General features: G+C 45.2%; 1 protein-coding gene across 1 annotated transcript in view; it reads left to right on the forward strand.

Moving 5' to 3' along the window:
• Window positions 1–26,186, forward strand: part of LOC115178076 (glutamate receptor ionotropic, NMDA 2B-like) — a 122,319-nt gene that overhangs the window by 23,998 nt on the left and 72,135 nt on the right. The window contains 1 exon segment of the mRNA XM_029739114.1: window positions 4,379–5,095. Within this exon segment, the coding sequence (XP_029594974.1) occupies window positions 4,379–5,095 (717 nt within the window).

The raw sequence follows: 26,186 nt of genomic DNA on the forward strand, positions 1-26,186 counted from the left end.
CTGTCATTCTCACTATCTCACTCTTTTCTCCCATACTTTCCTCTCCGACTTCTCTCTCTGGCCATCTTTTCTAACCTTCCTTCTCATTGTGTGCTTCAACCATCCTTCCTTCATCACTCTTTCTTCTTCTTCCTTCTTCTTCAGCTCTTCTTTTATCATCCTAATAATTTTTTTATTTTCATCCCTCCATCTTCACAGCACCCATCCTCCTCCCCCTCGCTGGATTTCTTCTTGTTGCTGCTGTTCTTCTTCCTCCAACCACCTCCATCTGTGTTGTGTATACCTCCATTTATTTTCCCTCCCCTCCTCTCTCTGCTTTCCTCCCACTCTCTTCCTCCTCTTCCTCACCTCTCTCTACGTTCCTCCCACTCTCTTCCTCCTCCTCCTCTCACTGCTTTCATCCCACTCTCCTCCTCCTCTTCCTCACTCTCTCCTCCTCCTCCTCTCCTCTCTCTGCTTTCATCCCACTCTCCTCCTCCTCTCTCTGCTTTCATCCCACTCTCCTCCTCCTCCTCTCTGCTTTCATCCCACTCTCTTCCTCCTCCTCTCTCTGCTTTCATCCCACTCTCCTCCTCCTCTCTGCTTTCATCCCACTCTCCTCCTCCCCTCTCTGCTTTCATCCCACTCTCCTCCTCCTCTCTCTGCTTTCATCCCACTCTCCTCCTCCTCTCTGCTTTCATCCCACTCTCTTCCTCCTCCCCTCTCTGCTTTCATCCCACTCTCCTCCTCCTCTCTCTGCTTTCATCCCACTCTCCTCCTCCTCTCTCTGCTTTCATCCCACTCTCCTCCTCCTCTCTCTGCTTTCATCCCACTCTCCTCCTCCTCCTCTCTGCTTTCATCCCACTCTCTTCCTCCTCCCCTCTCTGCTTTCATCCCACTCTCCTCCTCCTCCTCTCTGCTTTCATCCCACTCTCTTCCTCCTCCCCTTTCTGCTTTCATCCCCTCTCCTCCTCCTCCTCTCTGCTTTCATCCCACTCTCTTCCTCCTCCCCTCTCTGCTTTCATCCCACTCTCCTCCTCCTCTCTCTGCTTTCATCCCACTCTCCTCCTCCTCTCTCTGCTTTCATCCCACTCTCCTCCTCCTCCTCCTCTCTGTGCTTTCATCCCACTCTCTTCCTCCTCCCCTCTCTGCTTTCATCCCACTCTCCTCCTCCTCTCTCTGCTTTCATCCCACTCTCCTCCTCCTCTCTCTCTTTCATCCCACTCTCCTCCTCCTCTCTCTGCTTTCATCCCACTCTCTTCCTCCTCCCCTCTCTGCTTTCATCCCACTCTCTTCCTCCTCCCCTCTCTGCTTTCATCCCACTCTCCTCCTCCTCTCTGCTTTCATCCCACTCTCTTCCTCCTCCCCTCTCTGCTTTCATCCCACTCTCCTCCTCCTCTCTCTGCTTTCATCCCACTCTCTTCCTCCTCCCCTCTCTGCTTTCATCCCACTCTCCTCCTCCTCTCTGCTTTCATCCCACTCTCTTCCTCCTTCCCTCTCTGCTTTCATCCCACTCTCCTCCTCCTTTCTCTGCTTTCATCCCACTCTCTTCCTCCTCCCCTCTCTGCTTTCATCCCACTCTCCTCCCCCTCCTCCTCTCTGTGCTTTCATCCCACTCTCCTCCTCCTCCTCCTCTCTGTGCTTTCATCCCACTCTCCTCCTCCTCTCTGCTTTCATCCCACTCTCTTCCTCCTCCCCTCTCTGCTTTCATCCCACTCTCCTCCTCCTCTCTGCTTTCATCCCACTCTCCTCCTCCTCTCTCTGCTTTCATCCCACTCTCCTCCTCCTCTCTCTGCTTTCATCCCACTCTCTTCCTCCTCCCCTCTCTGCTTTCATCCCACACTCCTCCTCCTCCTCCTCTCTCTGCTTTCATCCCACTCTCCTCCTCCTCCTCTCTCTGCTTTCATCCCACTCTCTTCCTCCTCCCCTCTTTCTGCTTTCATCCCACTCTCTTCCTCCTCTCCTCTCTCTGCTTTCATCCCACTCTCCTCCTCCTCCTCCTCTCTCTGCTTTCATCCCACTCTCCTCCTCCCCTCTCTGCTTTCATCCCACTCTCCTCCTCCTCTCTGCTTTCATCCCACTCTCCTCCTCCTCTCTCTGCTTTCATCCCACTCTCCTCCTCCTCTCTCTGCTTTCATCCCACTCTCTTCCTCCTCCCCTCTCTGCTTTCATCCCACTCTCCTCCTCCTCTCTGCTTTCATCCCACTCTCCTCCTCCTCCTCCTCTCTGTGCTTTCATCCCACTCTCTTCCTCCTCCCCCTCTGCTTTCATCCCACTCTCTTCCTCCTCCCCTCTCCTCTCTCTGCTTTCATCCCACTCTCCTCCTCCTCTCCTCTCTCTGCTTTCATTCCACTCTCCTCCTCCTCCTCTCCTCTCTCTGCTTTCATCCCAATCTCCTCCTCCCCCTCTCCTCTCTCTGCTTTCATCCCACTCTCCTCCCCCTCTCCTCTCTCTGCTTTCATCCCACTCTCCTCCTCCCCCTCTCCTCTCTCTGCTTTCCTCCCACTCTCTTCTTCCTCCTCCTCTCCTCTCTCTGCTCTCATCCCACTCGCCTCCCCCTCCTCTTCCTCCTCCCCCTCTCCTCTTTCTGCTTTCCTCCCACTCTCTTCCTCATCCTCCCCCTCTCCTCCCAGCAGTGTCCAACCTCACTGAGGATTGAGCCCGTTTACAATTAGCATGTGTACCTGCAATTAGGTCTGACAAACCTCCACTAATTACTCTTTTAGATGGGACATTTGTAGTAACAGACTACATTAGCTACCCCCTTTTCCTCTGCTACTTCTCCCTTCACCCCTCTGCTTTGCTTTCCCCCTGGCCTCTTTGATATCTCTTTGCCTATTTCTCTCCCCATTTCTCTGTGTTCTCTCTCCTCCCTTTCTCCCCTGTTTTTCTCCTCTCTCTCTCTCTCTCTCCATGTTCATTCCTCCTTTCTCTGCTTTCCACTCCCTTACTTCTCCCTAGTTGCTTTCTCCCTGTTTTCACTCTCATCTCTCTCTTCTGTAGTTTAGGGTTCCTCTCATGTGATCATGCCTAGATCAACTCCAGCACACACAGGATGCTTCATAAATGAAAGATCATAAAAGGTGCTGTGAAAAAATATATATTTTGTGCCCCTCACGCCCCGTGCCCCCCTTTGAATGTCCCTCTCTCTGTCTCTATATCTCTTTGTCTCCCTGTCCCTATCTCTCTTTCTCTCTCTTTGTTTTTCTCTCCTCTCTCCCTCTGCCTCTTAAAAAGCATTAAAGTATAGCTACATTAAGGATTCCCATTTCTATCTCAATATGAATGAAAATGTGCTGTCGTTGTCATTTGACTTCCTCCCATACACACACACGCACACACACACACACACACACACACACACACACACACACACACACACACACACACACACACACACACACACACACACACACACACACACACACACACACACACAGTCAGAAACCAAATGTTTCACATCAAGCTATGACTAATTGTGTTTCTCCCTGACTGTCCCCTCCCTCTCTTCTTCCCCTCTCTTTCTATTCTCTCTCTCCCTATTTCTCTCTGCATTGCTGTTAATAAAAGGAGCAGGAAATAATAGGTCTGCAATTGACTTCAAAAAGGCTAAAGGGGGATGGGAGGGAGGGAGGGAGGGTGGGAATAAGACTGGTGGGAAGAGGGGTTAATGGCAATGAGAGGCAGTTACTGCTCAAAGGAAAAGAGAAAAATAGAAAGATAGAGAGATAGATAGAAAGAGGGAGAGAGAGATAGGAAGAGAGAGACAGAAGGAGAGATGGAGAGCGCTAGAGAGTGCAGGGGAGAGAATAAGCATCAGTCTCAGTCTGTGAGTGTCTGATGGTCACTTAACCTGGCAGCCAGTCCATGAAGCTCAGAACCCGTCAATCTGTCAAAACACACCCGGCGCTGTCGGTCTCCTCACCGCACACACACACACACACACACACACACACACACACACACACACACACACACACACACACACACACACACACACACACACACACACAGACACACACACACAGACACACACACACACACACACACACACACACACACACACACACTCCAAACTGTCTTTGATGTCTGCCACAAGGTCCCTCTGAGGAAATCACTAGAATAGAGTGGTGGATTAAGCATTGTTGAGCATCACTAGACATTTTATCTCAATTTATACCATTTCAGCATGTGAACAATACTCTATGTGCGTCATTTGATCCTGTTTTCTTTGTGTGCGGTTGTAGCAGTCATGATATTATTATGATACAGTACCTCTTTTCAGTCCCATCTCCTGCTGGTATTATCATATTTACTGTACATGATATTAATCCTCTCTCTCTCTCTCTCTCTCTCTCTCTCTCTCCCCCTCCCTACCTCCCTCCTTCCCTCCCTCCAGGTACTGCATTTACACTCCTCCACGATGCTTGTCAGCCTCCTCTCCCCCTCCCCACTCCAGGACAGGCGCGTCACCTCCTCCTTCCCCCCTCCTCCTCCCGAACACACCTCTTCCCCTCATCAGCACCCTCGGCTGGCCCTTCCCTCCCTCTCCCTCCCTCTCTCCCTCTCTCTCCTCCTCCTCTCCCTATTCCTTCTGCCCATCTGCGAGTCGGCGCGGTCACCTGGGAGGGGTGGAGCTGGCCAGGGCGGAGGAGCACCAGGAGGTGTACACGGGACGGGAGGAGCAGGAGGCGAGAAAGGAGGCCAGAGGGGCACAAACCTCATCCCCCCTCACTACCCCCCTTACTACCCCCCAGTATCCCCTGCCCGGCCCCCTGCGCCCCCCTTACCTCCCAAAGTGGCCTCCTCTCTCAGCATCGCCGTCATCCTGGTGGGCAACTCTAGCGAGGTGTCGTCCACCTACGTGGAGAAAGAGGAGTTCCTCCATGTACCCCACCCTACCAAAGTCCAACTGGAGACCATGAACGACACGGACCCCAAGAGCATCATCAACCGCATCTGCACCCTGATGACCAACACCTGGCTGCAGGGGGTGGTGTTCGGGGACGACACGGACCAGGAGGCCATCGCCCAGATCCTGGACTTCATCTCTGCCCAGACACACATCCCCATCCTCGGCATCCGAGGAGGCTCCTCCATGGTCATGGCTGCCAAGGTATGGAACACTACCTTTAATGTACATCTCTTTCCGCTGTAGTACACACAGCCTCAGACACCTATCTATTGAATAGTGTGATGCCGTTCATACAATAGCTCCAGCTGGTTGGATACACATGTATACAGTATATTGACAAAAAATGCACTGTTGGTTAAGGGCTTGTAAGTAAGCATTTCACTTTAAGGTCTACCTGTTGTATTTGGAGCACATGACAAATAAACTTTGATTTGATGACACCACTACCAGTACAATGCAGTACAGTAGGTAGAAGTAACTCTGTGAAGCTCATTAAATGCTCAGGGTCCTGACACTAGTCGCTATGGTTCTCTATACACCGGGTACATGCATGTATTCTCTATCCAAGTGCTGGTGTTGAGCCCTGGTTGTTAGTCACATCAACCACTCGACTGAAAAGCTAGCTCCTGGTCCAGGGGCGATAGTTGACTTTCGTATATCTTAAACAAGGTTACTCATCACCTTGTTGACGTTTGTATATCTCAAACAAGGTTACTCATCACTTTGTTGACTTTTGTATATCTCAAACAAGGTTTCTCATCACCTTGTTGACTTTTGTATATCTCAAACAAGGTTACTCATCACCTAGCAACAGGCATACTGTACTATATCTATGCATGTTCCTGTATGAGGGACGACCAACCTCCTGAAACGCATTAAGGCACAGCTGGGCAAGACCACAGAAATAGAAGGAAATAGAATATTTTTATTGAATGGCAGCTATACAGACGCAGAAAAGAAGACAAGAAGGCGGCCAATACGTTGCAAAAACTTTAGAGAGACGATTTACAAGTGATAAACACATGTAAGTAGGAGCATATCAGCCTACACATTACAATACATCAGGACGCATAACTTCAACGTTTCAGCTCAATAAGTCTTCCTCAAGCAGCATTGTTAAGCTATACAGCCGATCAAGGCAGTGTTACTTTCAATATTCAATTGACAAGAGGTACAGTAGATCCATTAAAATCACACAGAGCAGGGAAACATGACCGTTTTAGCCACTCTATTCTGAGCGGCACTGGGTCCGACTGTGAACACTACAGCATCTTATTCCGCCCCGTCTCTCAATGATTGATTCAGCTGTTGCCCTATGGGCCCTGGTCAGAGGTAGTGGACTACATAGGGAATAGGGTGACAGCGAGGCTACTCAACCCTGAAAAGACTCGCTGTTTGAGACAATGACACGTTTGGCAAGTTAAATAAGAGCTTTGTCAGATTTGACTTAAAGGAAAACTCCAGCCAAAAACTATATTTTGGCATTTGTTTTATTAGTCCATTGTTGATTTAGTCCCAAAATGATTTGCATGACAGCAGTCAAGTTTTCAAGATATATAACTTTAAAAATACATAAATACAGCTAGTAGGATGCATTTTTGTCACGTGTGCTACCTCTCCGGCCTCTAGGTCACCAGGCTGCTCGTTATGGCGCACACCTGTCACCATCGTTATGCGCACTTGCGCGTCATTAGACTCACCTGGACTCCATCACCTCCTTGATTACCTGCCCTATATATGTCACTCCCTTTGGTTCCTTCCCCAGGCGGTATTGTTTCTGTTCCTGTGGCATGTCTGTGCATTGTTCGTGTTTCTTATTTTGTATTATGTTGTGTTTATTTGTTAAAACTTCTTTGGGATAGGTGGGACATTAGCGTCCCACATGGCCAACATCCAGTGAAATTGCAGAGCTCGAAATTCTAATTTAATTACTATAAATATTAAACTTTCATGAAATCACAAGTGCAATACAACAAAATATAGCTTAACTTGTTAATCCAGCCAAGGTGTCAGATTTCAAAAAGGCTTTACGGCGAAAGCAAACCTTGCGATTATCTGAGGACAGCGTCCAGCACACAAATGCATAACAAATCATTTTCAACCAGGGAGTTGCGACACGAAAGTCAGAAATAGCGATATAATATATACCTTACCTTTGAAGATCTTCTTCTGTTGGCACTCCAAAATGTCCCAGTTACATTACAAATGGTCCTTTTGTTCAATAAAGTCCTTTTTTTCTATCCATAAAAACTCAGTTTAGCTGGTGCGCTTCAGTCAATAATACACTCGGTTTCCCTCTTTCAAAATGCATACAAAATGAATCCCAAACGTTACCAATAAACTTATCCAAACAAGTCAATCAACGTTTATAATCAGTCCTTAGGTACCCTAATACGCAAATAATCAATAATATTTAAGACGGAGAACCGTAATTGTCTTTACCGGAGATAAACAAAAAGAACGCGCTGTCTCGGCCATGCGCTTGAAAACTACAGCCAAAATGGGAGCCACTTAGAAAAACTACAACTTCTCCCTAATTTTTCCAAAAACCAGCCTAAAACTCTTTCTAAAGGCTGTTGACATCTAGTGGAAGCCCTAGGAACTGCAATCGGGGACGATTTCACCCTATTATAAAAGTGCCAGGCATTGAAATCAGTGGTAAGCTGAATGTTTTTTGTTGTTGATGGTTTGTCCTCGGGGTTTCGCCTGCCATTTCAGTTCTGTTATACTCACAGACATTATTTCAACGGTTATAGAAACTTTAGAGTGTTTTCTATCCAAATCTACCATATATATGCATATCCTAGCTTCTGGGCCTGAGTAGCAGGCAATTTACTTTGGGCACGCTTTTCATCCTGACGTCAAAATACCACCCCCTATCCCAAAGAAGTTTTAAAACACTCACTCCCTGAACTTGCTTCCCAACTCTCAGCACACATCGTTACAGAATGACGCCTCACCAAAGAGAAGCATCAGGGGGTGATTTAAATTATTTTGTGTTGGAGGTGATGTCTGGTCCGGGTGTCCGAACCGGAGCTACCTGGGAGGCCGAGGCAACCGGGGAGGTCTCAGCCGGCTCATCAGGCTCTCACGCCTCAGCCGGTTAGTCCGGTTTGTGCGCTTCAGCAGAAGCGAGCGGTCCGCTCCGGATCCCCGGGATTGTCCCTTTGGTTAGCGTCCTGCGGCTGGAGCCGAACGCGCCGGGGAGGGGGTACCGTCACGTATGCTCTCTCTCTGGTGCTCTTGGTCGCCATGCTGAGACTGACAGGTTTTCAGCACCTCAGCAGAGTTGACTGGTCCGCTCCTGATCCCCGGGATCGTCAATTTGGTCAGTGTCCTGTGGCTGGAGCCGCAAGTTGGGCAGGGGGTAATGTCACGTGTGCTCCCTCTCCGGCCTCTAGGTCACCAGCCTGCTCGTTATGGTGCACACTTGTCACCATCGTTACGCGCAGCTGCGCATCATCAGACTCACCTGGACTCCATCACCTCCTTGTTTACCTGCCCTATATGTCACTCCCTTTGGTTCCTTCCCCAGGCGTCATTGTTTCTCTTTCTGTTTCATGTCTGTGCGTTGTTCGTGTTTTTATTATGTTGTGTTTATTTATTAAAACACTCACTCCCTGAACTTGCTTTGCGACGCATCGTTACACAGCACACATCGTTACAATTTTGAATCATATGATGCTGCGTTTTGCATCATATGAAGCTAAATGCATCATGCCAACTGTAATTATGTATTTTGATGATGTGATGAAATCTAGCATGCCCTGACTTTGGGCCAGTTGCGGCCTACTTTTGAATTGTAATGTACCCAGTAATAACAGACCAATGAACCATATAAATACTTTAGTGAATGTGATGTATCTATACAGGCTTAGAAATGATTGATGAGATTAGGCCATTGAACATAATGGAAAGTCTTGTAGAAGTCTCTGAGTGTTAGATGGTGATTTGTCTTTCTTTGAGGATGTTTTGACTTGCTTTTGGAGAGTCTGCATCAGTTCTCATCTACTTCGTTTACTTCAGCTTCAAAATGGAGGCACCAAGGCAGTGGCTTTTCTGTCTGGGTTGTGTGAGTTAGTTGGACAGTGTCAGGACCGTCCACGAAAATCCAAATAGGTCAGATCAGGTTTGCAATGAATAACTTCAGTTAGACTGTCACGATTGTCGTAAGGAGTAGACCAAAATGCAGCGGGAAAATGTATACTCATCTTCTTTTTTAATTTGAAGAAGGAAAAACAAAATAAACACGTATACAAAACAAACGACTCCAAACAGTCCCGTCAGGTGCAACAAACACTAAACCAGGAATAACTACCCATACACCCCCATAGAACAAACACCCCTATAAATAGGACCTTCAATCAGAGGCAATGAGAAGCAGCTGCCTCCAATTGAAGGTCAACCCAATAAACACCACATAGAAATAGACCAACTAGAAATAACATAGAAATACACTAAGATAGAACATAACCCAAAAAACCCCGAAACACCCTAAACAAACACCCCCTGTCACGCCCTGACCAAACTACAATAACAAACAGCCCCTTTACTGGTCAGGACATGACAGTACCCCCCCCCCAAAGGTGCAGACCCCGGATGCACCTTAAACAACAAAAAAATAAAAATAAATAAACCCCAACACAAAAATAATCCCCTAACTAAAGGGAGGGAAGGGAGGGTGGCACCGACAGTCTGGAGCGCACCGCCTGCACAACCCGTCCTGGCTGGATGGTAACAGTAGCCCTGCACGAGTGGAGTGCTGGCACAGGGCAAACTGGGCTGTGCAGAGGAGGCGTAGAGCAGGCGTAGGGTAGCCTGGGCCTAGGAGGCGCACTGGTGGCCAGATGTGCTGTGCAGGCATACTCCTACCCGGCTGGATGCCCACTCTAGCACGGCACTTGCGAGGGGCTGGGATCACTCGCACCGGACTGTGCGTGCGCATGGGCGAGATTGTGCGCACTTCCGCATACACTGGTGCTCTATCACGGCTCAGGCTAAGACCCAGATGCAGACACAGGAGGCGGAGAGTACGAGTCTCAGAGTTTATTATAGTACATGCGGCAGGCAAAATGGAAGTCAAGGCAGGCAAAAAGTCAGAATCGAAATCAGAAACAGGCAGGTACAGGACGGTAGGCAGGATCAGGGTCAAGACAGGCAGAAAGGTCAGAACTGGGAAGACTAGGAAAAACAAAACTAGAGCACAGGAAACACTGGTAGGACAGGACTTGGTGGGACAAGACGAACTGGCAACAGGTATAAATACAGGTATAAATACACAGGGGTTAATGGGGGGAAATAGGAGACACCTGGTGGGGGGGTGGAGACAAGCACAAAGACACGTGAAACAGATCAGAATGTGACACTGTCCCTCTCTCTCTCCCTCTCCATCTCTTCTTTAACAATCATAAATGTTGTTGACATTCCGCTAGGGATCTGTTTTCAGCGTATTACGTCTCCAGTCAATAACCGGTGCAAAGTGTTTATTCTGTGTTCCCATTTAATTAGCTAGTAAATAAATAATTAAACCAATTTGTGTAGTATTGAATCATAAGTCATGCCCAGGTTTTTGCAGATGCAAGGAGGTTACGACTGTTCAGAATGTTGATATAATACAAGGTTATGATTAATAAGTTGACTGTTTATAGATGTGATCGGTAAAGACCTTTTAGAGTTTAATTCGGGAGATGGTAACTCTTTAAAGAACTGCTCTCGTGGTGCCCCAGATCATAATGAGTTAATTGTTACATGATGAATTTAGTCAGGTAACAATTAAAAATAGTTAGTTAAATAGATAAACAACAGTCTTCAGATTAAGGTTAAAGTCAAGTCACGATGTAATGACTCTCGTTGGTGGTAGGAAAAGTAGACCAAAGCGCAGCGTGGAAAGTGTTCATGATTCCTTTATCCACAAAACACTTAAACAAAATACCAAAAGGCGAAAACGAAAACGAAAGCGCACAGTTCTGTCAGGCACGGACACTAAACAGAAAACAAGATCCCACAAAAACCCAAAAGGAAAATGACAACTTATATATGATCCCCAATCAGAGACAACGATAGACAGCTGCCTCTGATTGGGAACCACACTCGGCCAAAAACAAAGAAATAGAAAACATAGACTTTCCCACCCGAGTCACCCCCTGACCTAACCAAACATAGAGAATAATAAGGATCTCTAAGGTCTGGGCGTGACACACGACAACAGCAAAAAGCCTCCTTTTAGTTAAAAGAGAAGAAATTAGAAAGTTGGAGACAGTTTTGAAGACTTCAAACATCCTTAGAAGATATCACTGTCTTCTATGTACCTGTTTAGTACTGTGACCAAAATCAGAGGGAGACTAAAATACATCTGTGTCTCTGTGAACCCCCTGAACTCGGTTTAATGGATCACATGAAAACAACTCAAATCAAACAAGATTGAATTCAAACAACCACTGACTGTGAGATGGTCTTTTACAAAGGTCTGAGGCTGTTAGCAAAGGTCAACTTGGGGTTTGCAAACAGACATTAATCTGAGAAACAAGCCTCTCAGAGGAAAGTGAGAGAGACTGAGAGAGAGAGAGAAAAAAAGGTAATTCACTGAAAATGGTTCTCTGAAAAAGAAAGGCAAGACCACAGCAATAGGCACACTACAAAAATAACCACAGAAAAAATTGCAAAGGCCGAGAGGAATAGAGAGTCGGAGAGAGAGAGAGAGAGAGAGAGAGAGAGAGAGAGAGAGAGAGAGAGAGAGAGAGAGAGAGAGAGAGAGAGAGAGAGAGAGAGAGAGAATGTGTAACACACAGAGAGATAGGTTTATGAAATTATCTAGAATATGTGTGTGGGTGTGAGGGAGGAAGAGGATTCTACTCAACATATAATTACCCTATTTAAAAACTGACAGATAGACAGAGGGCACCAACACAGACTGACAGGAACTGACAGGGACTGACAGGGACGATGAGACACATGCCCAGGACAACAATACAAGTCAGGAGGGGAAAAACACATGTTAAAGGCCTATTAGAGAGAGGGAAGGACAGGTAGAGAGAGAGATGTGAAGAGATGAAAACTGAAGACATATTGGAATCTTTTCTCTCTTTTCTTAGTAATTACTACTCACTTGCTTCCCTTTTCCTTTTTTCCTTCCCTCTCCCTGATGCTCTCTCTCTCTCCGTTTTACGCACTCACACACGCACGCACGCACGCATGCGCACACACACACACACACACACACACACACACACACACACACACACACACACACACACACACACACACACACACACACACACACAGAACACGGAACTGAAGGCTGAATGCGGCTGATACGGTTGGCATGGAAACCCCATGCTTATACATTTCTATATATATATATATATATAAGGACAGCTGCAGAGGAAGGTAGGCATGTTTCTTTTCTGAGCCTCTGAAAAAAGGAAGGGATAGAATGGAAGGATGAAGCCAAAATGCGCTGGTCATGGGGGTAGGTAGTGTGAGGTCGTGTACAGGCTAAACCTGGAACAGAGGGATGGGGGATGGAACTGACTGGAGAGATGGAGGGAGGGATGGAGAAAGAGAGATGGAGGGATGGGGACTGATGGAGAATAGATGAGAAGTTGTTGTGGTAGATGTTTTGGAAATAAGGGATTTGGTGCACATTACTGCACCGGATATGTAAATATGAAAAGGAGGAGGCTGGAAAGGGAAAGAAAGATGGAGGAAGCACAGAGAGAGAGTTCTCAGATGGCGAGAGAGATGTGTGTGGGTGAGATGGAACATGAAGCCTATAGAGTCATGTGGGGGAGTTGTATGAACTGTGATTCTGTGTGCATGTGTGCATGTGTGCGTGTGGGCGTGTGGGCGTGTGTGCTTTTGTCCCTACATGCTGCGTGTGAGTGCAAGCGCAACATGAAAACCTCAGTTCCCTTCAGGTTGTTGGGTCAATCATCTATCAAGGCCCCACCATAACCAGTAATCTATTCTAACTCTCCTGTCTAAACCTCCCCTAACCTCTCACTCTGGGTCCCAATAGGTCATATAGACCTCACCATTACCAGTAATCTATTCCAACGCCATTCCCAGTAATCTATTCTAACTCTCCTGTCTAAACCTCCCCTAACCTCTCACTCTGGGTCCCAATAGGTCATATAGACTTCACCATTACCAGTAATCTATTCCAACGCCATTCCCAGTAATCTATTCTAACTCTCCTGTCTAAACCTCCCCTAACCTCTCACTCTGGGTCCCAATAGGTCATATAGACTTCACCATTACCAGTAATATATTCCAACACCATTCCCAGTAATCTATTCTAACTCTCCTGTCTAAACCTCCCCTAACCTCTCACTCTGGGTCCCAATAGGTCATATAGACTTCACCATTACCAGTAATATATTCCAACACCATTCCCAGTAATATATTCTAACTCTCCTGTCTAAACCTCCCCTAACCTCTCACTCTGGGTCCCAATAGGTCATATAGACCTCACCATTACCAGTAATCTATTCCAACACCATTCCCAGTAATCTATTCTAACTCTCCTGTCTAAACCTCCCCTAACCTCTCACTCTGGGTCCCAATAGGTCATATAGACCTCACCATTACCAGTAATCTATTCCAACACCATTCCCAGTAATATATTCTAACTCTCCTGTCTAAACCTCCCCTAACCTCTCACTCTGGGTCCCGGTATAGGACAAACAGCTTGATTTTTAAGATGCAACGTCTATGTCCCAAATGGCACCCTATTCTCATGTAGTGTTTGACCAAGGTCCATAGGGCTCTGGTCAAAGGTAGTGCATCATATAGGGAACAAGCTGCCATTTGTTATGCTGCCAAACAGATTTCCAAATACAGTATTCAGCCACTGAACAATTGATTTCCAGAAAAAATGTCATTCCGATCTCGCGTCATGCATGTCCATTTCAGCGCCAGAAGCACTGTGAACGGAATCCATTGTGTTCGCCTCAAAAAGCCACGGAGCAAATAAGAGGATGTGATTGGTCCGTTATGTGCTTAGAATACCTTACCCGTACCCTGCGCTGTATGTGTCCCTCTTTTCCTACTGAATGGCCTATTAGAGTGGATCAGTGAGCCAGTGACAGGTGCAGGTAGCCCGATTATACACAAAACAATGCACACACCCACACGTCGCTCCTATTTCTGCCATTCATGTACACTGCTGCCAACACGCACACATACACAAACAAACACACACACAGTCAGTGTTATTCTTTCATTCATTTACACTGATGCAATGTGTTTCAATTGGACACAATACTGGACCTTATTCTCATTATCATACTCCACTGGCTAATGAGCTTTCTACTGTGTGGAGTTAAGCGGTGTGTGTATGTCTGTGTTGGAGTGTTGGTGTGTATCCGGTGTGTGTGTGTGTGTGTGTGTGTGTGTGTGTGTGTGTGTGTGTGTGTGTGTGTGTGTGTGTGTGTGTGTGTGTGTGTGTGTGTGTGTGTGTGTGTGTGTGTGTGTGTGTGTGTGTGTGTGTGTGTGTGTGTGTGTGTGTGTTGGGGTTGAATGATAATGACCTTGCATTGTGTTTTGGGGGATTAGACCGCAGTTTGCTTTCTGTGAAACAAGCTGCCCAGAGAAGTCTGCTCCCTGATATCATTTCTCACTTCTGGTACCCACTTCATACAACATTTATTCTAGCTCTCATGTATTACAGATTTTTAAACACTCAGATTAAAGAAATATAAATATAGTCTGAAGCATAGATTCATCTTATAGAGGGTTTACCAAGACTTCATGAATGCCCTATCAAGCCTTTATAAGTTGTAGTTTGTTTAAAGTGGTACCTTAACCTTTCTTTCAAAACCAGAAGACTGTAAACACCCTATAGACAGCCTAGTAGCCTATATGGTATATATGGCCTATATTTCCCCAAACCTCCTGTCAACCAAATGAATGACTGATTGATTACTGGTATTATGAGCTACAATTGACCAGTAAGGGCTTTAGACTTCCTGTAAGAGTGTGGGGGTTAGTGAGCCTGTAAGGGCTTTAGACTTCCTGTAAGAGTGTGGGGGTTAGTGAGCCTGTAAGGGCTTTAGACTTCCTGTAAGAGTGTGGGGGTTAGTGAGCCTGTAAGGGCTTTAGACTTCCTGTAAGAGTGTGGGGGGTTAGTGAGCCTGTAAGGGCTTTAGACTTCCTGTAAGAGTGTGGGGGTTAGTGAGCCTGTAAGGGCTTTAGACTTCCTGTAAGAGTGTGGGGGTTAGTGAGCCTGTAAGGGCTTTAGACTTCCTGTAAGAGTGTGGGGGTTAGTGAGCCTGTAAGGGCTTTAGACTTCCTGTAAGAGTGTGGGGGTTAGTGAGCCTGTAAGGGCTTTAGACTTCCTGTAAGAGTGTGGGGGTTAGTGAGCCTGTAAGGGCTTTAGACTTCCTGTAAGAGTGTGGGGGTTAGTGAGCCTGTAAGGGCTTTAGACTTCCTGTAAGAGTGTGGGGGTTAGTGAGCCTGTAAGGGCTTTAGACTTCCTGTAAGAGTGTGGGGGTTAGTGAGCCTGTAAGGGCTTTAGACTTCCTGTAAGAGTGTGGGGGTTAGTGAGCCTGTAAGGGCTTTAGACTTCCTGTAAGAGTGTGGGGGTTAGTGAGCCTGTAAGGGCTTTAGACTTCCTGTAAGAGTGTGGGGGTTAGTGAGCCTGTAAGGGCTTTAGACTTCCTGTAAGAGTGTGGGGGTTAGTGAGCCTGTAAGGGCTTTAGACTTCCTGTAAGAGTGTGGGGGTTAGTGAGCCTGTAAGGGCTTTAGACTTCCTGTAAGAGTGTGGGGGTTAGTGAGCCTGTAAGGGCTTTAGACTTCCTGTAAGAGTGTGGGGGTTAGTGAGCCTGTAAGGGCTTTAGACTTCCTGTAAGAGTGTGGGGGTTAGTGAGCCTGTAAGGGCTTTAGACTTCCTGTAAGAGTGTGGGGGTTAGTGAGCCTGTAAGGGCTTTAGACTTCCTGTAAGAGTGTGGGGGTTAGTGAGCCTGTAAGGGCTTTAGACTTCCTGTAAGAGTGTGGGGGTTAGTGAGCCTGTAAGGGCTTTAGACTTCCTGTAAGAGTGTGGGGGTTAGTGAGCCTGTAAGGGCTTTAGACTTCCTGTAAGAGTGTGGGGGTTAGTGAGCCTGTAGTAGACCCAGTTGTCTTCCAGTTCATTGGATCCTCCACCACCACCAGTTGGCACCACTCGGTCATTGGATCCTCCACCACCACCAGTTAGCACCACTCGGTCATTGGATCCTCCACCACCACCAGTTGGCACCACTCGGTCATTGGATCCTCCACCACCACCAGTTAGCACCACTCGGTCATTGGATCCTCCACCACCACCAGTTGGCACCACTCGGTCATTGGATCCTCCACCACCACCAGTTAGCACCACTCGGTCATTGGATCCTCCACCACCACCAGTTGGCACCACTCGGTCATTGGATCCTCCACCACCACCAGTTAGCACCACTCGGTCATTGGATCCTCCACCACCACCAGTTGGCACCACTCGGTCATTGGATCCTCCACCACCACCAGTTAGCACCACTCGGTCATTGGATCCTCCACCACCACCAGTTGGCACCACTCGGTCATGGCTCTAAAGAATAGAGATTATGTCAAATTGACATCAACATTTTTTTTCTTTCATTTTAGCTAACCCTAACCGTTTCCCAAAATGTAACCTAATTCTCCCAACCTGCTACGTTAATTCTCCTAACCTGCTATGAAAGTTTTCCTAACCTGTTACATAAATTCAGCTCATTTCTAAAATAACCTGTTGTCCCTTCTAGCCAAAACCCACACACTTTTACCAACCGTTTGCTAAGAAGCTTGGGACATAGCTAATCTGTCGCCGTGACGCCGCAGCCCCTGACTGTGACTGGCCACGGATCCACTTCCATTGTTCTGTTCAATTGTTCAGTTCCATTATTCTCTGTTCCAATCTGTGGTTTTTAGGACCGTGTTTCCCATTATGCTGTTCAGTTCTACATGATGGGATAAGGTACTGTCTCTTCATAATGCCCTGTGTTGCAATTAGGAGCAATCCCAAAAGATGGAGAGAATTCAAATCAAGCTACCTGCACTAACTGTATGTGAAACGGCCGCCACCCTTCTCTAGTTGTTTTTTCTAACTCAGCAATGACAACTCGCTCACTCTCTTTCTGAGTCACTACGTTATTCGTCGATTCACTTCTTCATTTCTGTCTCTCTTAGTGTCCCTCTCTCACTTTTCCCAGTGTCGCAATTGTCCTGATTTAAAATATTGTGACTCAACATTTCATTGAAGTAGACAGAGGTATTGAGGGGAAAAGGAAGAGACGTGACAAAGAAGCCCTAATCGAGTGTCCTATTTGATTTATCAGTTTCTCTCAACATGAACACAACCTGAAGAATACACAAGCAACACACTCTATTCATTCTCCTTCATCCGTCCAAATGAATCATCTTTCACAATGCATCCTCTTGCTGTCATCTTCTGTCCTGTATCGTTCTCTCCATTACAGATGTAGGATCTTCATTTGATCAGGAAATGCTAACTTGTAGTTTTAAAAAGGATTCTGAAGTTTGCAATCTCCACTTAGAAATGTCTAACTTGTTTTGCCCTAATGAAAATGTATCAATCCCTACAAAAATGTCCATAAAATTATAATCCACATAATTATTCACATTTCCTGTTGCTGTAGGATAATTTTCCTGCTGTAGCAAATTGGCTCAAATTAAGATGGTACATCTGTAGGTTTCTCTCCACCCCCCACAGCGTATTAGGATGCTGTATAGGGCCACGGTCTGGCCATGTCCCAGAGGTGCAGCTTTAATCCATCTCAATATGGAGTGCAGTCAAGGGACCATTAAGATAGTCAGTGGCTGAGAGAGGCCTGTGTGTGTGTGTGTGTGTGTGTGTGTGTGTGTGTGTGTGTGTGTGTGTGTGTGTGTGTGTGTGTGTGTGTGTGTGTGTGTGTGTGTGTGTGTGTGACTGCCTCCCCACAGTCAGGGCTGAGGTCTCCACTAATACAAGGCCAGAGTCCCATCCCTCCCTCCTGACTCCAATCATTGTCTACAGTCTCACTCTCTTGTTGTTCTCTAATCTGTCCTTCTCTTCAACTCTGTCAGCGTTCACATTCCCCTATTTCCTTACGCTTTCGCCACTGTTCGTTGTCTTTTTCTGTTAAACCCCATTCATATTCTCCTGCCTTCTCTCTTTTTCTGTTAAACCCCATTCATATTCTCCTGCCTTCTCTCTTTTTCTGTTAAACCCCATTCATATTCTCCTGCCTTCTCTCTTTCTCTGTTAAACCCCATTCATATTCTCCTGCCTTCTCTCTTTTTCTGTTAAACCCCATTCATATTCTCCTGCCTTCTCTCTTTTTCTGTTAAACCCCATTCATATTCTCCTGCCTTCTCTCTTTTTCTGTTAAACCCCATTCATATTCTCCTGCCTTCTCTCTTTTTCTGTTAAACCCCATTCATATTCTCCTGCCTTCTCTCTTTTTCTGTTAAACCCCATTCATATTCTCCTGCCTTCTCTCTTTTTCTGTTAAACCCCATTCATATTCTCCTGCCTTCTCTCTTTTTCTGTTAAACCCCATTCATATTCTCCTGCCTTCTCTCTTTCTCTGTTAAACCCCATTCATATTCTCCTGCCTTCTCTCTTTTTCTGTTAAACCCCATTCATATTCTCCTGCCTTCTCTCTTTTTCTGTTAAACCCCATTCATATTCTCCTGCCTTCTCTCTTTCTCTGTTAAACCCCATTCATATTCTCCTGCCTTCTCTCTTGCACCTTTCCTTTTTTCTTTTAAATGTCTAATCATGTCCTTGATGGGGTCAGTGATATTGTGTGTGGACTTTCAACAGTTGACTAAAGGTTTTAGCGTGTCTGCCTGGCATGGACCATTCTGATACATTCCCTCATTGTAATAATGACTATCTGGCCTTTCTCTGTTTAGTGAATGTCAGGCGTGATAATTACCATGTGATGCAATTAAATGAGAAACGATGACAGATAATTCAAATCTAACGACATTCTCTGTCTGCTTCTCGTGACAGCAGATCGTTTTTCTCTGACAACGGCCAGCTGTTTTGATTCCCAACTTAATTCAAAGCATACAGTGTTTGGGATTAAATGCAAATCAGCTATGTCGCCTTTGATACGTTTGCATGACAAGTGAGAACGTTTGTCATATTCTCTTCCCTGAAACAGCAAATTATCACGTTAAATGTTCGTCTGTTTTCCTTTTGTCACAGCTGTTATTTATCTAATTTGAATGTACGATTTGTTAATCACAGCTGCCAATTAAAACCCCTTAATACAGTGTTCAATACAGTGTTAATGAGTATACACCCCATAGTGTTAGTCCACAGTGTACAAGAACAGCATTGGCTAGTGATAGTTACCTGCGCCAAAACGACACTATTTTTCATCTTATAGCTTGTTCTCCATCTTCTTTTTAAATACTGAGCCAACATGTTTTCAGCACTTTTATTTCCCTGACTGATCCAAACAAATGTTTTCATGCCTCTCTCTTCTCTCTCTGCAGCAGAGAGCAATATGCTTGGAACATCAAATCGCAATGAAATCGCAGTATTGAATCACAATACAGAGTAATATAGAGTCGTGAGAATCATGAGAATCACAATACATATTGTGATAATATCGTATCGCGATGTCCCCAACAATTCCCAGCCCCTAGTTCTATCCAATGTAGATGAATAGGGTTGTTACACTTGATGAATAGTAGTGTCCATAACTACCTACGTCGTAGTGTTAATGTGCAGCATACAATATCATTGAATTCTATGTAGTGTAGATAAATGGAGGTCAGTCAGTGTATTAGACACTTCCAGTAGCTGAATAGGGTGTGAGCTCACAGAGGGAGGTGTGAGTCCTTACTGCTGGGTGGTGTGTGAGCGAAGGTTAGGATGATTATTACTATTGGACGGGGCCTGAATTATAAGCAGCAGCAACAGTGTGTGTGTCAATGAACGTGCCACTCATCAGGGTGTCACTGCTCTCCACATACTGTAGACAAAGACCACTGAGCAGGAGATGACAGGCTCTGCTGCTTCTACAGACACCAACTGTCACAGACAGACACTCTCTCACACACACACACATCCTGCACGTCAGGGGGGTGTTGATGAATGAGAGAAACTCGATCAGACAGGAATATGATTTTCCCCTCCCTCCCTCCCTCCCTCTCTCCCTCTCTCCCTCTCTCCCTCCCTCCCTCCCTCCCTCCCTCCCTCCCTCCCTCCCTCCCTCTAAACAAAGTGAGCCTCTGTGATGAATGTAAATGATTGCCCTCCCCTGCGCTAGTCAATTAGAGCAAACTCAACCTTTCCTCTCTCTCCCTGAGTAAATACCCAGAACTCGCCTCCTCTCTCTTTTCTCCCCGTATTTAATACTATTCCTTCAGACTGCCTCAAACACCGCCTCTACTCAATGTATTAGCTCTCTCTCTCTCTCTATCTCTCTATATATCTCTCTCTGTCTCTCTCTCTTTCTCTATGTGTCTCTCTCTCTCTGTCTTTCTCTCTCTCTCTCTCTCTCTCTCTCTCTCTCTCTCTCTCTCTCTCTCTCTCTCTCACACACACATACACACACATCCCTCATTCAGCACAGGCTTTGGTATTCCAAATAAATTAATCTTAAAAGACCCTCAGCAAAAGACACACACACACCAGCGTGAGTAGATGACTGTACATTAGTGCGGATCAGTGTGGGCTGAGAGAGGTGGCTGTGCAGCTGTTAGCCCCTGTAGTGTGTTGTCACAGACAGCGTGTTTATTCAATAGACACTCAGAGGGGAGCGTCAGACTCTCTGTCTGCCTGCCTGTCTGCCTGTCTGTCTGTCTGCCTGTCTGTCTGCCTGTCTGTCTGCCTGCCTGTTTGCCTGTCTGCCTGCCTGTCTGCCTGTCTGTCTGCGTTTTGACTGAAGGGGTCTCTCCATCGTATCCTCTGTTCTGCATCAAAGCAGAAGCGAGCATTCTAGACACACACACACACCCGAGACAGATGCGCAGAGACACAAATCCATGCACACACACGCACGTGCATGCATGCACACACACCTCTACGCACATGCACGCACGCACGCACGCACGCACGCAAACATGCACGCACGCACGCACGCAAGCAAGCACCCCCCCCCATATCGGGAAGATGCTGTTGTAAATATAAAGAACTGGGTGGGAATGAATGCTACTTCCTTCAGTTGTCTAGCGTATAGCGCTATCCAGTAGCTGTGTGTACAGTAAATACCGTAGCTTCTTTCCTTTATTGGAGGAAGTCTTCTAATACTTTTACTGTAGATTGGAAGACTATTCGACTGAGAGGTTACCTGCAGGTTACAGATGAGTTTCTTAACACTCTACTAACGGGAGGTTCCGTGGAGCTCCAAGCTAAAATCAACCTGATTACGAAAAACTGCGGAATAAAACTAGCAGACCAGCTGATCTGATGCGCTTATGGTGTTTGGGTGTGTGTATTTCTACAGGGACAGTGAACATTAATCAACGTTTCAGTCAAGCCGGCTTGATGCTAGACAGCGGAAATGGCATGGAAAACAGTCATTGTCTGTTTCTCTGGTTAGGATAACAACTTCCAGAAAGTAAGGAACGACTCTCCCTGCCACATTTCTTTCCAATTCAGACATTGTTTCTTCAATAAAATCAAATATGCCACAGTAGGCCTACTGGCCTTGTTGTCCTGTAAAAACATATAAAGGTTTATTCAGTGTTATCACATTTCTACAAGTAAAGAAGTCATTTCCACTATCCACACAACATAGGAAAAGTTACTCTTCACTACCAGCCGAACACGATTAGAAAAAAAATACACAATTATGATATAATTTGTGCAACTTTGTGTAACTTTATTACAATACAATATCATTTGATTCAAAACACAGCACAATCACAATTTAGTTTCAAATGTCAAATGTGTAGCTAGTTAGGAATATTTCCCTTTATCCTCTTGATGAAAAACAGCCATGTTTTTATAAGAAAAGTCAAGTCATTCAGGGATTACATAAATTGTAATGAAATAATTTATTTCAGTTGTACGGAATGATTGTCAAATAGATAAATCCCCCTTAGTCTGCTCAAATAGCAAGATTAAAATGGTCTGATAATAATACTCACCACATGATGAAATCATCTTGAAAACCATTGGTTGCGATCCGGACTTAAAGATAACTCCAACATCCAATTATGGAGCAGTGAATCGGGGCTGGATGATGGTTGCAATTGAGATCAGCTATGATGGAGATTTTAGCTCGTATTGATGGTTTAATCAGAGATCAGCTGGAGATAATATAGTGGCCATCAGTTGTTGCAATTGGTCCATTGTGTTGAAATATTTTGAACAACAATTACACACAGTTTCTAGATCCACACCAGAGCCCCCCTCCAGCATCAGACAGACAGCTGGGGGCCCTTAGTGGCTTTGGCTAGTATGTAAATGTGACAGGGGACCTGGGACTGTGTTCTGACAGAGCGAGGCGATGACGCACTGACATAAGTATATCTCAGCTGTTGTTGTGACAAGACACTCTGTAAAAGATGCTGCCCATTGAATCATCAACCGTACCGTGCCATCACAAAACTGGGCTCCGGGCTGGCACACACACAACAAGAGCATTTGGCCCCTCCAGCTTAATTACTAAGAGAGGAATTAACCGCAGTATAACACACACACACACACACACACACACACACACACACAGTTTTGTATTGCTATCCTTCTGGGGACCAAATAATTGATTCCCATCCAAAATCCTATTTTCCCTAAACCCTAACCCTAACCTTAACCCTTAAAACCTCTCTAGGGTACGTGGGACGAAATCGTCCCACACTATTCAACAGCCAGTGACAAATCAGAGCGCCAAATTTAAAACCACAAAATGTCATAATTCAAAGTTCTCAAACATAGGACTATTTTACACCATTTGAAAGATAAGACTCTCGTTAATCTAACCACATTTTCCGATTTCAAAAAGGCTTTACAGCAAAAGCAAAACATTAGATTATGTCAGGAGAGTACCCTGCCAAAAATAATCACACAGCCATTTTCAAAGCAAGCATATATGTCACAAAAACCAAAACCACAGCTAAATGCAGCACTAACCTTTGATGATCTTCATCAGATGACACTCCTAGGACATTATGTTATACAATACATGCATGTTTTGTTCAATCAAGTTCATATTTATATCAAAAACCAGCTTTTTACATTAGCATGTGATGTTCAGAACTAGCATACCCACCGAAAACTTCCGGTGAATTTACTAAATTACTCATGAGTAACGTTCACAAAATACCTAACAATTATTTTAAGAATTATAGATACAGAACTCCTTTATGTAATCGCAGTGTCAGATTTTAAAATAGCTTTTTGGCGAAAGCACATTTTGCAATATTCTGAGTACATAGCCCGGCCATCACAGCTAGCTACTTTGACACCCACCAAGTTTGGCCCTCACCAAACTCAGATTTACTATAAGAAAAATTGGATTACCTTTGCTGTTCTTCGTCAGAATGCACTCCCAGGACTTCTACTTCAACAACAAATGTTGTTTTGGTTCCAAATAATCCATAGTTATATTCAAATAGCTCCGTTTTGTTCGTGCGTTCAGGTCAGTATCCGAAGGGTGACGCGCGAGCGCATTTCGTGACAAAACAATTCTAAATATTCCATTACCGTACTTCGAAGCATGTCAAACGCTGTTTAAAATACATTTTTATGCGATTTTTCTCATAAAATAGCGATAATATTTCAACCGGGCGACGTTGTATTCATTCAAAGGCTGAAAGAAGAAAATGGAGAATTCTCATGAACGTGCATCTCCAGTGTCACTGTTCTCAGCCTGACCACTCACAAACAGAGCTCCTGTACTTAGCCCAGAGACTGCAGACACCCCATTACACTTTCTGGCATCTTCTGAGAGCCAATGGAAGCCTTAGAAAATGTCACGTTACAGCAGAGATGCTGAATTTTCGATAGAGATGCCACAGAAGGAGAACAAATTGTCAGACAGGGTACTTCCTGTATGGAATCTTCTCAGGTTTTGGCCTGCCATATGAGTTCTGTTATACTCACAGACACCATTCAAACAGTTTTAGAAACTTCGAGTGTTTTCTATCCAAATCTACTAATTATATGCATATTCTCGTTTCTGGGCAAGAGTAGTAACCAGTTTAAATCGGGTACGTTTTTTATCCGGCCGTGCAAATACTGCCCCCTAGCCCCAACAGGAACCCTTAACCTAACCATAACCCTAACCCTAATCCTAAACCTAACCGTAACTCCAAAACCCTAACCCTAAAACTATACCTAACCCTAACTCCTAACCCTAACTCCTAACCTTAACCCTTAACCTAACCATAACCCTAACCTTAATCCTAAAACTAACCTTAACCCCAAAACCCTAACCCTAAAACTATACCTAACCCTAACTCCTAACCCTAAATCCTAACCTTAACCCTTAACCTAACCATAACCCTAACCTTAATCCTAAAACGAACCTTAACCCCAAAACCCTAACCCTAAAACTATACCTAACCCTAACTCCTAACTCCTAACCTTAACCCTTAACCTAACCATAACCCTAACTTTAATCCTAAACCTGAACTTAACCCCAAAACCCTAACCCTAAAACTATACCTAACCCTAACTCCTAACCCAAACCTAAACCTAACCCTTAGCTTAATCATAACCCTTACCTTAATCCTAAACCAAACTTAAACCCAAAACACTAACCATAAAACTATACATAACCCTAACTCCTAAACCTAACCGTAACCCCTAACCTTAACCCCAAAACCCTAAAACTATACCTAACCCTAACTCCTAACCCTAACCTTAATTCTAACCCTAACCCTAATTCTAACCCTAGCCCTAAACCTAAGCCTTAAGCCTGAAATATAATTTTTCCTTGTGGGGACAAGGAAAAACTTGTAAATCAATTTTCCTTGTTTCACTATCCTTGTGAGGACTTCTGGTACCCACAAGGATAGTTAAACAAAAAAACACACACACATACACACATACACACACATTAAAGAGACAGTAGCAGTACAAAGAATATTACCACACTCTGCCATTCATCACACAGTCACACCCCATGCCACATTAAACATTCCTATAAATAGGTAATGTAGAATAGACATAATTGCTCTGTAATTATTGCTATTGTTAATGACCTCGTGTTTTTTAGTCATTGCTCGGCTGTGTGTGATTTCACAGAGCGTGTGTGTGAGCGTGTGTGTCTGTTAGTGTGTGTGCATGTAAAATATACTGTATGTTTCTATGTTTTTATGTTTGTGTGCATACAGTGCAACAGAGTGTAAGTGGATATTTCTTCACACTAATGGCGTCTTTAGCAAGATCGTTTAGATGGAAACCGCGTTGCCACGGAAACACTGCATGTCTTTTTGAATTAGAAATGTCTCTCTCTATCCCTCACTCCCTCTCTCTTTCCATCCCTCTCCCTATCTCTTTCTCCCTCTCTCTCTGCCTCTCTCACTCTTCCCACACTTCCTATCTCCCTTGACCACTTTCTCTCTCTCTCTCTCTCTCTCATCACCCCTCTCTCTCCTCTCTCTCTTTCTATGAATCTGACAGTACAGCTGATGCCAGTCAAACAGTGTCTTCAGTTAGATGAGACATGGACCCAGAAATGGAGAGTTGGTTGGTTGCATTTCTTCTCTCAGAGAAGTCGGAGGCAGAGGGAAATGTTTGCCAATTTTTTTTAAATCAAATGTTAAATATTGCAAAAAAGATACGGTTGAAAACTAAAATAACAGGAGGAAAAAAATAATAAAAATTAAAAATGAAGGAGGACTATAAAGAGAGAGGAGATATTACAGATGAAAGGAGGTGCCAATTTCTTACATTTTAGTCATTTAGCAGACGCTCTTATCCAGAGCGACTTACAGTAGTGAATGCATACATTTCAATTAATTTCATACATTTTTTATTTCCCGTACTGGCCCCCCGTGGGAATTGAACCCACAACCCTGGCGTTGCAAACACCATGCTCTACCAACTGAGCCACAGGGAGGTCTATCCCATTTGAAATGAGAGAGAGAGAGAGAGAGAGAGAGAGAGAGAGAGAGAGAGAGAGAGAGAGAGAGAGAGAGAGAGAGAGAGAGAGAGAGAGAGAGAGAGAGAGAGAGAGAGAGAGAGAGAGAGAGGAGAGAGAGAGAGAGAGAGAGAGAGAGAGAGGAGAGAGAGAGAGAGAGAGAGAGAGAGAGAGAGAGAGAGGAGAGAGAGAGAGAGAGAGAGAGAGAGAGAGAGGAGAGAGAGAGAGAGAGAGAGAGAGAGAGA

Source organism: Salmo trutta, chromosome 38 (assembly GCF_901001165.1).
Source record: "Salmo trutta chromosome 38, fSalTru1.1, whole genome shotgun sequence".
Taxonomy (NCBI): domain Eukaryota; kingdom Metazoa; phylum Chordata; class Actinopteri; order Salmoniformes; family Salmonidae; genus Salmo; species Salmo trutta.